The sequence below is a fragment of the Scyliorhinus torazame genome, chromosome 5, assembly GCF_047496885.1.
Source record: "Scyliorhinus torazame isolate Kashiwa2021f chromosome 5, sScyTor2.1, whole genome shotgun sequence".
Classification (NCBI taxonomy): Eukaryota; Metazoa; Chordata; class Chondrichthyes; order Carcharhiniformes; family Scyliorhinidae; genus Scyliorhinus; species Scyliorhinus torazame.
Window position 1 is genome coordinate 223,996,698 of NC_092711.1, and position 17,048 is coordinate 224,013,745.

The following is a 17,048-nucleotide window of genomic DNA, read 5'->3' on the forward strand; positions in this document are numbered from 1 at the left end:
GCAAACCTGTTGGCGTTCTACCCATGTGGGTGAGAACACAAAGAGGGGGGAAGAAAATCTACTTGACATGGTCCTCACCAAATCATCCAAGACCATTTGGGTAACAGTGAACACACAGTCCTGACATTTGCCCTCACAGTCCTTGTAGGGACAAAGTTCCAACCTTCATATTGAGGATAACCATCATCACATTGGCCCTACAACCAGGCAAAGTGGGATGGTTTTAAACCACATATCTAACAGCTTAAAAGAGGCAACCATCAGTAACAGCAGAACTGTACCACAATTTGGAATCCCATGGCTTGGGATATTCCTCAATTATTGTTATCATTAGACAATCAATTCTGGTTTACTGAAGAGATTCTAAAGGTATGTCAATGCACCTACAAAAAAAGTGCAAACCTAGCAAAGCAAGAACATAGGACTGCATGCATGCTAAACCGGAGCCAAATGCTACAGACAGGAAAAAGTGATCCACAAACAAACCTATCAGATCAAACGTCTGAAGTCATGCCACATCCAGTTTTGAACGTTGGTCGACTATCTAAGATCCATAATCTCAGTGACGATGGAGCTCAACATGTGAGGGTGAGAGTTTGGCTGATGATCGATAAATGAGAATTTGGCTCAAGATGGATTGGAACTTTATGGGAAAAACAAAATGTTAGATAAAGCTTTGTGTGAAGAAATGTCAAAACAGGCTTCTGGTAGCAAAATGTATCACTTCTTTTTGAACCAGACAAATTGCAGTAACGGCCTTGGGAATGGGTGCACTAGGCTTAAAGATAATTATAATTGAGGGGGGCTGAATTATAATTGAGCTGAGAGCACAGATAGGAATGCGAGGGAGCTGCCCTCAGAAATGAGCCAAAAACTGTACAAGAACTGCTGTTAGATGTATTGACTTTGGCTTGCTGGTGTAACTCAAGAGATGCAGTGGTTTTAGCCCCGGCCGAGAAATAAACATGTTAAAGTTACGAGGTGTTCGACTGATCATTTCATCCGGACTGGCTGCAAAACAATCCTCAAGGGCAAATGTCAGCACGGAAGCATTCGCAACTAGCATAGTCGTGAATGATCTGTCTCAGCTTCCTAACATTTTCAGCTAATACAATTTGTTACAATTAAGAGGTTTGAAAGATTGTACCCCAAATTTATTTTTAATCTCCCATGCACACACACTCGGCAGGCCTATAGGCAGGCACAAAACGCACTTCTGGCCACTGTTGGCCCCCCAAATGTGATGTCCCAATGGTTTACGAAGTAATGGGCGGCCAGCGTGAAATGCGCACTACGCAAGGCTCAGCGCTGCTAGAGGTCGGATACCGAGAAACGGGAGGGTGTAGGCTGGCACTGCAAACGTGCAACCTCAGTGGGGCAGCTGTTGTGAAGAGCTCTCAGAGAGCTGCGGACAAGTAAAAAAATAAATAGCGACGGAAAAACTCAATGTCTAGGCAGTTTATTCAAACACAAACCTTAATCCCTGGACAACATTTAAAATTTCATTTCAGTTGTCATTTCATCCTGCACTGGATCAAGGTTGAAGCTAAAATGTGAAGGACGTCTCGCCAATCAGCCTACCCACTAACCTTAAAAGCAAATGGGCCATGTAAAATTTCATTCAATTGACCCCTTATTGGTCAAATTGCCAGTTTGATCTTCGGCGGGCGTGATTTTGACTCTCGCACGAGAGTCTACCCTCCGGTTGACCAAAATATTGGGCAAGTGCTCAAAGACACCTTGTTGGGCGATTTGACACCATTCATGGGTCAGGCACATGCCCACCAACACAAGGTAAAATTCTGGCCTGTGCCTTGGGAAAGTATTTTTAAATTAAGACAAAATGAAAGGATTCACATGACCTGGACGGAAGTCTGCCTGATGGTAAATATAGGTGGCTTGATTAACCGGGCAGCACGGTAGCATAGTGGTTAGCACAATTGCTTCACAGCTCCAGGGTCCAGGTTCAATTCCAGGCTGGGTCACTGTCTGTGCGGAGTTTGCACATTCTCCCAGTGTCTGCGTGGGTTTCCTCCGGGTGCTCCGGTTTCCTCCCAGTCTGAGGATGTGCGGGTTAGGTGGATTGACCATGATAATTTGCCCCTTAGGTGTCCAAAAAATGTTAAGTGAGGGTTATTGGGTTACGGGGATAGGGTAGATACGTGGACTTCAGTAGGGTGCTCTTTGTAAGGGCCGGTGCAGACTCGATGGGCCAAATGGCCTCCTTCTGCACTGTAAATTCTATGGTGATTCTATGAATCTATGATTCTATGATTGTTAAAGATCTAGAGGTTCGCTAAATGTTTTAGTTGGTAGAAGACTACACTTGGGGACAATGGCAGCAGCTTATGTGCTAACCGTAGACAGTCTGATTGTTTCCTAAGTCCCAGAAAAGTGTTGAGAATATCAAGTTGTAAACCGTTTTGCTTTAAACTGCCCATTTATTTCCAAGATAAAAGACAGTGAGGGATCAGTATTTCTATTGGATACAAAGACCATGTGATTAACATTGCTATGCAGATGAGTTTTGAAAGGGAAAGGGTTATGATATCTCTGGAAACATCAGAGACAAGGCTAGGATCCGGATGAAGGGAAGCTATATTCACCAAGACACTGGAGCTCACTGCACAGGGATGTCAGTGGGAGTTCGTGCTCGGATTGGAAAAGGCCAAATATGTAAGAAGTTAATAGAAGGCTGAAAGATTGGCCTTTGTCTACATAGAGGAAGAAGTCTCCTGAAAAACGTGCAACCTGAAAGTTAGTTTCGGACTGAAAAGTTCACAGGCTGGGAAAGGAAAAGATTGGAGGTAAACCTTTGGGAGCCAAGAATCATTAGTTCTGTGAGAAATGAATGTCTACATAAAGGGACATATACGCTGATACTGGACTTTTAGATCAAGTTAGAGTCCTGGCCTATAGCTTAAACTATAAGTAGCCAGCAAAATAGTGGGCAGGATTCTCCATTTCAGAAACTAAGTTTCGACGCTGAGACTAAATTGGTGGACTTCCATGACAACTAAATTGGCGCCGGTCCCGGAGCAATTCAAAATTAGTGGGCTAGCACCGGCACCATGTGCAGCTTGATCGAATCTAATGAAAAACAGTATCTGATTCGCTGGGGTTGAGAGGCCGACTAGCTGCAGCTGCATATTAGCATTCCACTCCTCACACATACTTACCCCAGTCAAATAGATGGCAGTATGGAGACCGGAACCCTGGTTCACAGACACAGTTGGGAGACCCTGCTGGACCACGTGGAGTAGGGGCGGGTCACCTGTTCCCGTGGTGGGAAGGAAGCTGTCACTCACCGCCGTACACCAGGCCTAGGCGCAGGTGGCAGAGGCTGTGGGCCCCCACCGGCAGGACCGGACAGGAGTGCAGGAAGAAGCTGCATGACCTTAAGGTGGCCAGGGTGAGTAGGTAGTACCGTTCCCCTGGCACCAACTCCCATCCCACACACTAATAGCACACCGTACCCCACCACAGCCCAACACCCAGAGGACTCCCGAACCCCACCTGCCGGCAGTGTGTGCGCTCTCCACCCTCCACCACATGCCAGTACCCATACCGCCCACCATGGCCAGATGCCTGTTCACAAAGTCCACCAGCTGCTACCCCCCCCACAACCCAAAGATGTGCAGGGTAGGTGGATTGACCATGCTAAATTACCCCTCAATTGAAAAATGTATATTTTTTAAAAGAATAAAGTATATTCAAGCAAAAGTTAGATTTATTCTGTTCTAGGCAAATGCTTCATGGACCTGGCGATATTTTGAAACTGTATCAAGAAATAGTAATTTTGCTCCCAGCTTTAATTTAATAACCACAAAATAAAGTAAAGCAAAATCATTATCAGTTACATGTAATTACACAGAAAGAAATAGACAGGGACTCTGTTTACTCTTGTGCTAAACTTACAAATGTAATTGCAAGAACGTTGAAATTTGCCATTTACAATTGCAGCACAGTAATTGCTGAATAAACTAAATATAATTAAATATCTTGAAATTAAGAACAAGCAGAAAGGAAATTAATTTATCTGGCAAAGGGCAAAACACAGGTGTGCAATACATCCTACACTATGTTCTTGATGCAAATATCCACATGAGGGCAGTGTGTGCACTCATCCAGAGAGCTCGTCATAACAAAGAACAATAAAGCACAGGAACAGGCCCTTCGGCCCTCCAAGCCTGTGCCAATCACGTGTCCTATCTAGACCACCCGCCTGTATCCTTCTATATTCATGTGCCTATCCAGATAAGTCTTAAAGGTCGCTAATGTACCCACCTCAAATGGCAGTGTATTCCACCACCATCCTCTGTAAAAACCTTTCACCGCACATCTCCACTGAACCGGTTCCCCCCTCACCTTGAACTTCTGCCCCCTTGTAATTTGCAATTCCGCCCTGGGAAAAAAACTCCAACTGTTCACCCTATCTATACCCCTAATAATTTCATAAACTTCTATCAGGTCACCCCTCAGCCTCCGTCTCTCGAGGGAGAACAATCCCAGTTTACTCGATCTCTCCTCCTAACTAATACCCTCCATACAGGCAACATCCTGGTAAACCTTTTCTGTACTCTCTCCAAAGCTTCCACATCCTTCTGGTAGTGTGGGGCCAGAATTGGACACAGTATTCTAAATGTGGCCTAGCCAAAGTTCTATATCGCTGTAATATAATTTTTGAGCTTTTATACTCGACACCCCGTCCTATGAAGGCAAGCATGCCATATGCTTTCTTTACCACCATTTCCACCTGTGCTGCCATTTTAAGGATCTGTGGACCTTGTTCGCGATTCTCTTAAGGTTAACGTGCAGGTTCAGTCGGCAGTTAAGAAGGCAAATACAATGTGAGCATTCATGTCAAGAGGGCTAGAATACAAGACCAGCGATGTACTTCTGGTGTACAAGGCTCTGGTCAGACCCCATTTGGAGTATTGTGAGCAGTTTTGGGCCCCGTAACTAAGGAAGGATGTGCTGGCCTTGGAAACGATCCAGAGGAGGTTCACAACAATGATCCCTGGAAAAAAGAACTTGTCGTATGAGGAACGGTTGACGACTCTGGGTCTGTACTCATTGGAGTTTAGAAGGATGAGGGGGGATCTTATTGAAACTTACAGGATACTGCGAGGCCTAGACAGAGTGGACTTGGAGAGGATGTTTCCACCTACAGGAAAAACGAGAACCAGAGGATACCATCTCAGACTAAAACAGAGATGAGGAGGAATTTCTGCAGCCAGAGGGTAGTGAATCTGTGGAACTCTTTGCCGCACAAGGTTGTGGAGGCCAAATCACTGAGAGTCTTTAAGACAGAGATAGATAGGTTCTAGGTTCTTGATTAATAAAGGGATCAGGTGTATTGGGGATGAGAAAACATCAGCCATGATTGAATGGCGGAGTAGACTTGATGGGCCAAGTAGCCTAATTCTGTTCCTATGTCTTATGGACCTGCACGTCCAGATCTCTCTGTGACTATGCTCCTGACGATGCTGCGATTTATTTTATAGCTCCCACCCGAATCGAATCTACCAAAATGCATCACCTCGCATTTGTCCGTGTTAAATTCCATCTGCCATTTCTCTGCCAAATTTTGCAGCCGATCTATATCCTGTTGTATTCTCTGACAATCTTCATCACTATCCGCAAGTCCTGCAATCTTAGTATCATCTGTAAACTTGCTAATCAGAATTTATACATTTTCTTCCAAACCATTCATATATATTACAAAAAGTAAAGGTCCCAGTGCTGATCCCTGCGGAACACCACTATTTACAGACCTCCATTCAGAAAAACACACTTCCACTGCTACCCTCTGCCGTCTATTGGCAAGCCTGTTTGGTGTCCATCTAGCTAGTTCACTCCTGACCCCATGTGATTTAATGTTTTGCACCAGCCTGCCATGAGGGACCTTATCAAATGCTTTACTAAAGTCCATTTAGACAACATCCACAGCCCCTCCCTCGTCAGTCATTTTTGTCACCTCCTCAAAATAGTCAATTAAATTAGCGAGACATGACCTTCCTCGTACATAAACCATGCTGTCTTTCGTTAATAAGATAATTCACTGCCAAATGTGCATCGATCCTATCTCTGAGAATTTTTTCAAACAATTTCACTGTCACTGACATCAAGCTCACTGGCCTATAACCACCTGGATTATGCTTGCAACCCTTCTTAAATAACAGTACAACATTGGCTATCCTCCAATCATCTGGGATCTCACTTGTGGCCAACGAGGACACAAAGATTTCTGTTAGAGGCCCAGCGATTTCATCTCTTGTCTCACTCAGTAATCTGGGGATGCCATCTGGCCCTGGGGATTTGCCTACCTTAATGCTTTTACACACCTAACACTTCCTTCCTCGTAATAACAACCTGTTCTAAAGTATTTACACATCCTCGGAGACACCACCAGTCAACATGTCCTTCTCCTTTGTAAATACCAATGCAAAATACTCATTAAGGATCTTGCCTACTTCCTTTGGTTCTACACATAATTTCCTTCCTTTGTCCTTGAGTGGACCAGTCTTTCTCTAGCTACCCTCTGGTTCCAAATACACGTATAAAATGCATTGGGATTCTCCTTAATCCCGTCTGCCAAGGACATTTCGTGACCCCTTTTTGCCCTCCAACTCCCTGCTTGAGCTCTTTTCTACTTTCCTTGTATTCCTCAAATGATTCACCTGTTTTTAGTTGCCTATACCTCATGTATTTGACAAGATTCGCAATTTCCCTGGTCAGCCATGGTTCCTGAATCCTGCCTTTCCACCGGCACATTCCTGTCCTGCACTCCCATCAACTATTCCTTAAAAGACTCCCACATGCCAAATGTGGATTTACACTCAAACAGCCTCTCCCAAACAACAACCTCCAAATCCTGCCTAATCTGGTAGTAGTTAGCCTTCCCCCAATTTAGCACCTTAACTGCAGGACAACACTCGTCCTTTTCCATGAGTATCCTAAAGCTTACGGAATTGTGGTCACTGGTCGCCACATGTTCTCCCACTGCAGCTTTGATGACGTGACCGGGCTCGTTCCCTAGTACTAGGTCCAATATAGCCCCCTCTCTCATTGGGACTATCCACATATTGTTCCAAAAAACCTTCTTGGACATACTTAAATTCCTCACCATCCAGACCCCTAGCCCCAAGGGATTTCTAGTCATTATGAAGAAATGTAATGTCTCCCACAGCAACCCTATTATTTATACATCTACCCAGAATCCACTTGCATATCTGTTCTTCAACTTCCTGTGGGCTGCAGCACACCCTCCATCATAGTGACTGCCCCTTCCTGTTTCTGAGTTCTACCCACAATGCCTTTTGACTTGATTCTTCCATGGTGTCCTCCCTCTGTACAGCTGTAGTATTGCAACTCCCTCACCTCTTTTACCTTCCTCCCCGTCTCGCCTAAAAGACCTATATCCTGGAATATTTAGTTGCCAGTCCTGTCCCTTTTTTAACAAAGTCTCCTGAACTGAAATTTATTAGTATAGCACACTTCTTCGAAAAAAAGAATGTGGGGCATGACAGAGAGGGGCACGCATGCGAGTTGAGAGCAATATTCACAAATACCTATCAGACTCCAATGCTTTTTTCTTCCTGTCTCTTCCACTTATTGAAGATGAGTGAGCGAAAAGTCTGGAAAAATAAAAATGTAAAAATCAACGACAGTCATTTTAAATTCACAACTCCATAAAATAGATTCGCAAATTTCAAAGTTCATTGCCACATTCTTCATGCTATAAAAGGAAGCAACCCAAGAATTTCCAAGCTTTCTTAGGTGAGAAATGTCATACTAGATGCTGTTTTTATATAAATGTACTGTTCAGATCCTTCAAAACACATAATTTAAAAGGCTGCGGGATATTTATTTTTCACTTACTGAAAACAATTAAAATTATCTATGGAGCTCCTCAGTTCCCAGTTGCTTTCTCAAATTTTCAACAGCTTGTATGTTAGTAGCTTTATCGGCTGCATTTCAGTGATTTCATTGTCAAGATGAAGCAGAAAAACAACAGTGGAAATGACTCAATCGTTTTAATAATTTCTTTTTCCAATTAAGGGGCAATTTAGCATGGCCAATCCACCTACCTTGCACATCTTTGGGCTGTTGAGGCGAAACCCATGCAGACCCGGGGAGAATGCGCAAATTCGGACAGTGACCAGGGGCCGGGATCAAACCCGGGTCCTTGGTGCAGTGAGGCAGCACTGCTAACCACTGTGCCACCCTGCCTCCCCATCATTTTAATAATGAGCAGGTAGGTGCATACCAATAACATTTGGAAAATATAAATTTTGTTAGTCACGTTCAACAATTTTCCTCTATTCGTTTTCCTCCGAACAGAAATCTTGAACAATTCAAGTATCGCAAGCTTTTCTGGCCAGAAAGTAAAGTCAGTCAGTTTTACATGGAAGAATGATCGGTTTTCTGCTAAAATGCCTACAATGTCCAGCCAAAATAGCAAAGCCATACCATGCTGATTTTCAACACTGCAGGGCCAAATAATATATTAAAGTGGATAAATATGGTATTAAAAAAGCATCTCAACATCAAAGCTTTGATTGTTACAGAACTGTCAGCTAAGTCAAAAATTATATTGGTTCAACTTCATCAACTTGTCTACACAGCACCTTTAGCAGAATGAAACCCATGACACTTCACTGGGGAATTTTAAAACAATGACACCAAGCGATGGAAGATGACATTGGGTCAAATGATCAAAAGCTTTGTCAAGAAGGTAGTTTTTAAGAAGTATCTTAAAGGAGGACATTAAGGTAGAAAAGTAAAGTTGTAGGGGTGGGAATTCTAGAGCTTGGGACCTGGCAAACGAAGGCTTGGCCACTATTGGTGGAGCAAATATAATTGGGAGTTAGCAGAAGCTAAAATTAGGAGCGTAGAGCTCTTTCGAGTTGCGGGGCTTGATATAGCTCAAAAATGCAAAGACAAGATTAAAACCAAGACGGTGCTTGACACGAGTTCACCTCAATATAGTGAATGCAAAGAAAATAATGAAATTCTATGTCTTTTTACTCCATTTCCAAATATGTCTGCAGATTTCGGTCTCTGACTCCTTCACTAGAATGTAGACTACAAGTATTTGTGTAAATTGTTTATTTATGTCTTTATTCATCCATTGAGTCCCACTAGTATTTAGTTTGTTCCTTCAGTTGCTGATTTTGAGGGGCTGAGATCAGAACTTGGGAAAATATATTGTGAAACAATACTGGCAAACAATGATTTAGAATAATAATGCAAAACATTTAAAATGGTGCTCAAAGTGCAGAAAAATATATTCTGCCACATAAATACAAGTGGAACTCTATGGGTGGATAAAGGAATGGAAAAAACATATAGAAACAATTTCAGGTTAGAAAAAAGGTATACAATGAGTACACAAAGAGCAGAGGAACACATGATAAAACAGAAAACAGAGAGATTAGGGCAGAAATCAATTAGGAAGGCATACAGGAACCATGAAATTAAATCAAGGAACATAAAACTAAAAATAGTAAAATATTTCACAGGCACAACAACAAAATAAGGAGGGTTGTGATGGGAATAGGACCATTAGGGGATAAGATAGGATAACACCACAGGTATTGACACAGGTGGCAAAAATATTAAATTATTTCACTTTGGTATTTATCAGATAAATTTTACGCATAGACTTGGCAGTGCATGATGAGATGAGCAATGAAATAAGTGCATTGAAAATAATAAAAAGGATGTATTGAATAAACAAACTCTGAGAATCAAACCCCTGGTCCAGAAGTTTTCACATGCTTTCAAAGAATCTAGAGAAGAGATAGCTGAGACATTACTACATATAGTTTAAAAACTCGTTACATTAAGATGTAGTGCCAGAGGACTGGCAGATAGCTAATGTAATTGCTATATTTAAGAAAATTATAGACCAATCCGTTTTATATTGATTCTTGGAAAAATAATGGAATCCCTACTAAAGGAGAGAATAGCAATGAGAATCATAATAATGAATAGCTGGCGTGAATGTCAAAAGGGAAAATCTTGCTTGTCCAATGTTTTTGAGGGGATAACAAGAGTAGATAATAGCAATGCAGTGTTCAATTTATCTGGATTTTCAAAAGTGCTTCAATAAGGTTCCCTACAACAGATTAATGAATGAAGGCAGAGAATGTGAAGTCAGGAGGAAGCGGCAGAATGGATTGTTGGCAGGTTTCATGTCAGAAAGCAGAGTGTGGTAGTACATGGTAGTTATTTGAAGTGGTAGGTAAGAAATGGTTTTCCACATAGATCAGTGCTGCCATCTCTGCTCTTCACAATTTGTATTAATGATTTGGACTTTGGAATCCAAACACAATTTCTAAAGTTGCAGGTGATACCAAATTGGGGGCACATTCAATGTGGAGGAGGTTGCAACAAATTCTAGGATGACATTAATACATTTGCAGAATTATCTCTTCTTATGGGGAAGAGCATAACTGGAGGCAATCAATATAAGGCAGTCACCAAGAAATCCGATACAGAATGCAGAAGAAGCTTCTTTACCCAATGAGTGGTGAGAATGTCGAATAGTGTAGATGCATTTAGGGGGAGTTGGCAGAAAGGAATGGATGGTCATGATGGTAGATTTAGAAGAGGGCAAATGGGAAGAGAGTGGAGCATAAATACCATAAGAACTAGTTGGGTCAAATGGTCTGTTTCTATGCTGTATGCCTTAAGTTATCATATGTAGTATGGTGGCAAGGAAAGCGAGATAAAGGTAACTTTACAGCTTGACCAACAAGGAGAAAAAAATGCAAGACATTTTAGTTCAAATCATTATGGTCATGGCTAGCCGACGCTAACTGAAATGTATCATACGGAAGGAGGTCTCCCACAGTCTATGACAAACTTAAAGAAAGAATCTGAAGCATCAAAACAGATATTTGAATAAGTATAGAAAAGGTTTGTTCTAAAAAAAAAAAAATCAAGCTGTACTGTCACATAAGAGAATAGATTAACTCAGTTGAAAGACTTGGGAGATTGATAGTGAGATTGATAGTATGGGTTTTATATTTCCAGAAACATTATTCGACGATCTAATCATCTTTATATGAAGAATCAATAACCAACTTCACTTTTTTCTTGCAGTACTGTAGTTTTAATTACATATTCTGCCTCCGCCTAATCACGAGATTAACTGTAACTACATGAGAAGTGCAGTAAAAAAAAAATAACAAAACATGACAGCTAGAACTTGATCAGCATTCACAACCAAATCTATTTATTGCTGATCTGACGGTCTTGGTATTAGTCGATTGCTAATTATGTGATGCAAGCTACAATTTTCATGTTAAGCTACAGCTAGTCTAATTGGAAGTGGCAAATTAGCACTTTGCCATACCCTCTGCTTTGGCTATCACAATGAAAACATAGGGTGGTTCAATAGTTCATTGGTTAAATTAGAGCTTCATACACTAAAATAGCCGGACTTCCGGTGGGGTGGGCGAGCAGGGCGGCCGCAAAAAAAAGAGCTCCCGCTGGTGGCCGCGATTCACGGCGATTTCGGGGAAATCCCCGAGACCCCACGCACTCCCCGACTATCGTCGGCCTTTGGGGCCGCCACGAGCAGCCAGCGGAGCCGGCTTAAAAGCCGGCGAAGAACCCCGCGCGGATGTGGGGTGACAGAGGCTGAGGCGCCGGGCCCGGCAGGTCGGAGCAGCGGGGGCGGAGCTTCAAAGAGGTCGAGGCGGCAGGCCCGAGACCCGAGCGCCATGTAGGGAGGGTGCTCCACGTCGGATGGCTCCCACCTAGGAAGAAGAAGGTTGAAGCCTGGTCCCAGGTGAATGTAGAGGAGAAAGAAAGAAGATTTATGGAAGATTGGTAAAAGTTTTTTTTTCTCTCAAAAAAGAAGAATGTCAGATTGAGGAAGGGCAGGAGGGTGAAGGGGGAGAGAGGAGAAAGGAAAGATGATAAAAAACAATAAGCCGCTAAAAGATGCAAAAAGCAGCATCAAAGAAAGGAGGAAACGCGGGTTCGCCGCCGAAGGAGAAGACGAGCAAAAGCAAAAGTGTTGACAGGATGGCGGAAGCCGAACTGCAAGGCGGGACCGCACTACTTACGGTGGAGAAGATGACCGAGGTGATGGTGGTGGAGCTAGAAAAACGTTTGGTGAGGCACATGGAGATCCTGAAGAAATAGATGGTGGTCGTGGTGAGGTCATTGTTGGAGGAGGCACTCGGCCCGATCAGGGTGGAGGTGGCAAAGGCATTGGCCAAGGTGAGAGAGCAGGGCGAGAAGATGAAGGAGGTGGAGGAGGCCGTGACACGACACAGCGACCAGGTCACCTCGATGGGGGACGAGCTGTGGAGGGTGGAGGAGGTTAATAGAGGGCTCCGAGCAAAGCTGGAAGACCTGGAAAACCGCTCAAGGCGACACAATTTGAGAATTGTGGGCTTGCCCGAAGGGACAGAGGGCCCAAGGCCAACGCAATACTTCGCTAAAAAGTTGGCAGAGCTGATGGGGGAGGGTGAGACCCCCACCCTGTACAAACTAGACCGAGCTCATCGGTCATTAAGGCCGAAGCCCAAAGTGAACGAGCCGCCAAGGGCAGTAATTATCTGCTTCCATAAGTTTTGCATGGAGGAGAAAGTATTAAGCTGGGCGAAGCAGAAGCGTGAGGTGCTGTGGGATGGTACTGTGGTTCGGATCTACCAGGACTGGACGGTGGAGTTGGCAAAAAGACGAGCGGCGTTTGGGCGAGTGAAGGCGGCTTTGTACAAGAAGGGGGTGCGATTTGGTGTGGTGTACCCGGCGAAGTTGAGAGTAACATATAAAGCCAAAGACTTTTATTTTGAGACAGAGGAGGCGGCTGAGGCGTTCGTGAGGGCAGAAGGCTTGGGACAGACGTGAAGAGCGGAACTGGAAGAAAGACTGAGGACTGTGTTTGAGCGGCTGGAAAATGTACAAATGTTACAACTTTCTTTTTACTGATTTGTATTGAAATTTCCTTCTCTTTGCATTGTTACAGAGTTCAAGTTTATGGCGTTCTGTGTTGTGACGGTTAAATGTTATGTTAGTGAATTGTAGGGGTTGGATTGTTGGGTTTGTTTTGGTGTTTCTTTCTCTGGGACTGGGTGGAAGGGGGCGAGAGGTATTGGCGGGGGGGAGCCACCCGCGCTAGCAAACTAGAGTCAGTTAGTGAACGGGGGTGAGGTGAGAGGAGGACTGCGGACGTTGGAGCCTGAATAGCAGGCTTCAATGGGCCTACGAGGCGAGCAAGAGGGGGTGGAGGGAGGGATGTTGGGGGATGTTTTTGTAGGGGGGGGTTCGATGTTAACAATGGACAGGGGCAGGTCAGGCTTATGGGGCAGGGCCCGGTGGTATGGTGATGGTGGATAAGAAAGGTGGGGGGGTGAGAGACCCCCAGTAAGGATAATCACGTGGAACGTGAGAGGGCGAGGAGGTCCGGTCAAGAGGTCAAGGGTGCTTGCACATCTTAAAAGTTTGAAAGCCGATGTAGCAATGCTGCAGGAGACTCACATGAGGGTGAAGGACCAGGTGAGACTTAAAAAGGGCTGGGTTAGCCAAGTGTTTCACTCTGGATTTGGTGGAAGGGCTCGAGGGGTAGCGGTGCTGGTCAGCAAAAGGGTACGCTTCCAGATGGAGAAGGTGGTGGCAGATCAGGGGGGTAGATATGTGATTGTGACAGGGGCATTGGAGGGGGGGATTAGTGGCGCTGTTAAGTGTATACGGTCCCAATTGGGACGATGTGGGATTCGCGAGGAAGGTGGTTGGGGCTATTCCCGACTTAGACATGCATGAGCTGATTGTGGGGGGGGACTGGAACCTGGTGCAGGAGCCAAGGTTGGACAGATCACGGCCGCGCTCGCTGGTCCCATCAGTGGGGGGCGAAGGCGCTGGCTGGGCTAATGGTGGAAATGGGAGGGGTGGACCCTTGGAGGTTCCTGCACCCAAGGGAACGGGAGTATTCGTTTTTCTCAGCGGTCCATAAGGTATACTCGCGGATCGACTTTTTTGTGGTGGGGAAAGCTTTGCTGGCTGGAGTGAAGGGGTCGGAATACTCTGCAATTGCAGTGTCAGATCACGCTCCACATTGGGTGGATATGGTGCTAGAGAAGGGGGCAGCGCAGAGACCGGGGTGGAAACTGGATGTGGGTCTTTTGGGGAACCAAGTATTCTGTGAGAAAATTGAAAAGGTAATTAAGGAATATGTAGGTTTCAATTGTACGGGTGAGGTGTCGAAGGCTGTCGACTGGGAGGCTCTAAAGGCGGTGGTGAGAGGTGAGGTAATTTTGTTTAAGGCTAGGGTGGATAAGGAGGAGAGGTTGGAGCGGCAGAGGGTAATAGATGAGATGTTGGAGGTAGACAGGAGGTATGCAGAGGATGGGGACCCGGCGAAGCTGGAAAAGAGGAAGGAACTACAGGCGAGCTTCGACCGACTGTCCACCAGGAAGGCGGTGCGCCAACTGAGACGAGCAAGGGGTGCAGTTTATGAACATGGAGATAAGTGGGGCGTATGTTAGCAGGTCAGCTCCGGAGGGAGGCAGCGGCAAGGGAAATTCTTCAGGTGAAGGATAGGGAAGTTGGTGGTGGCCCCAGTGCTGATTAACAAGGTTTTTGAGGAGTTTTACGAGAGGTTGTACAAGTCAGAGCCACTCGGAGGAGACCGTGAGATGCAGGAATTTCTCGATGGGTTGGAGTACCCGAGGCTAGGGGAGGGGGACAGGGCTACATTAGAAGGAGCAATAGTGGAGCAGGAGATAAAGGATGCAATTGGGAGGATGCAGTCGGGGAAGGTGGCAGGGCCGGATGGGTTTCCAGTGGAATATTATAAAAAATTTAAGGATAGGTTGGCACCCCTGATGGTGGGGATGTTGGAGGAGGCGATAGGGAAGGGGATGTTGCCGCAAACCTTGGGGCAGGCATCAATTTCCCTGTTACTAAAAAAAGATAAGGATCCGACGGAGTGTGGGTCGTATCGGCCCATATCACTTCTGAATGTGGACGTAAAAGTGTTGGCGAAGGTACTGGCGGGTAGGCTGGAGGAGTGCCTTCCGAAGGTAATAGGGGAGGATCAGACGGGGTTCGTGAAAGGGAGGCAGCTGTTTTCGAACATTAGGAGGGTTTTGAACGTTGTTATGGCACCGGCGGAAAGAAAGGAAACAGAGGTAGTTGTGGCATTGGACGCCGAGAAGGCGTTTGATCGGGTAGAATGGGGGTACCTGATGGCAGTGCTGGAGCGGTTTGGGATTGGACCAAGGTTTGTGAACTGGGTAAAGCTATTATATAAGGAACCGAAGGCGAGTGTCCGCACAAATAATATCAGTTTGAGATATTTCTCTCTCCACCGTGGGACGAGACAGAAATGTCCTATGTCCCCCCTGCTGTTTGCACTTGCGATTGAGCCGTTGGCCATCGCATTGAGAAGTTCGGGAGCATGGAAAGGAATAGTGCGGGGGGGGGGGAGAGATAGAGCATAGGGTGTCCTTATATGCCGACGACTTGCTGCTGTATGTGTCGGAGCCGAGTGCGTCGATAGGAGGAATATTGGAGCTACTGCGGGTATTTGGGTCTTTCTCGGGGTACAAGTTGAACCTGGACAAGAGTGAGTACTTTGTGGTGTCCCGGCCGGGGGTGGGGGCAGGCTGCCATTCCGTAGAGCATGGACTCATTTTAGTTATCTGGGGGTGCAGGTTGCCCGGGAGTGGGGGAGGCTTCGCAGGTACAACATCACTAGTTTGGTGGGGAGAGTGAAAGCCGATCTGGCAAGGTGGGACGGCCTTCCTCTGTCACTGGCAGGTCGGGTACAGGCGGTTAAAATGAATGTGTTGCCACGATTCCTGTTTATTTTTCAATGCCTACCGATTTTCCTGCCAAAGACCTTTTTCAGGGAGATTGAGGGAAGGATTACCTCATTCATATGGGGATGGAAGGTGGCCAGAGTGAGAAAGGTGCTGCTACAGAGGGGAAGGCAGGCAGGGAGTTTGGGTCTCCCGAACCTGTTGTACTACTACTGGGCGGCGAATGTGGAGAAGGTGCGGAGCTGGGTCAGAGGGGTTGATTCTCAGTGGGTCAGAATGGAGGAGAGTTTGTGCAGGGGGTCGGGGCTGAAGGCACTTGCAACAGCGCCGCTCCCGATAGCTCCGGGGAAATATTCAGGGAGTCCAGTAATAATAGCTTCATTGAAAATCTGGAGGCAGTTTCGCCAACACTTCGGGTTGGGTTTAGGGTCAAGGAAAATGCCGATTCGGGGGAACCACAGATTTGAGCCAGGGAGGTGGGATGGAAGTTTTCGGAAATGGGAAGAGAAGGGGATTAAGACGCTAAAAGATTTGTTTCTTCAGGGTCGGTTTGCAGGATTGAGGGAGCTGGAAGCGAAGTATGGGCTAGAGCAGGGAGAAGGGTTTAGGTACATGCAGGTTCGAGATTTTGCCAGGAAGGAGATACATAGCGTCCCAGAGGAACCGGCCTCCACATTGCTGGAGGAGGTGCTGACGACAAGAGGACTGGAGAAGGGGGCAGTGTCAGCGTCAGTGTCAGTACGGAGCTATTCTGGAAGAGGATAAGGCACCAGTGGAAGGGATCAAAGCAAAGTGGGAGAAAGAGCTGGGAGAGGTTATAGAGGAGGGGGTCTGGTGTGAGGTGCTCCGGAGAGTGAATGCCTCCACCTCACGTGCGAGGTTGGGGCTGATACAGTTGAAGGTGGTATATAGAGCGCACCTCACGAGGGTGAGGATGAGCCGATTTTTAGAAGTAGAGGATGTGTGTGAGCGTTGCGGGGGGGGGAATCACGTTCATATGTTTTGGTCCTGTCCAAAGCTAGGGGAGTACTGGAAGAAGGTGTTTAGGGTAATTTCCAAGGTGGTGCGTGTGAAACTGGACCCGGGTCCCCAGGAGGCCATATTCGGGGTGTCGGACCAGCCAGGGTTGGAAGCGGGAGCGGAGGCAGATATCATCGCCTTCGCCGCGTTGATCGCCCGAAGGCGGATCCTGCTGGGATGGAGAGCAGCCTCTCCACCCAGTGTCCTGGCGTGGCGGGGGGACCTGTTGGAATACTTGAC

The 17,048-nt window shown here is 45.9% G+C and overlaps 1 protein-coding gene across 5 annotated transcripts in view; it reads right to left on the minus strand.

The window, feature by feature from the left end:
* Positions 1-17,048, minus strand: part of lrch2 (leucine-rich repeats and calponin homology (CH) domain containing 2) — a 198,834-nt gene that overhangs the window by 91,668 nt on the left and 90,118 nt on the right. For all 5 annotated transcript variants that reach the window (XM_072505174.1, XM_072505173.1, XM_072505171.1 and 2 more), the window contains one exon: positions 7,575-7,640. In XM_072505174.1, the coding sequence (XP_072361275.1) occupies positions 7,575-7,640 (66 nt within the window). The remainder of the gene's footprint in view (positions 1-7,574; positions 7,641-17,048) is intronic.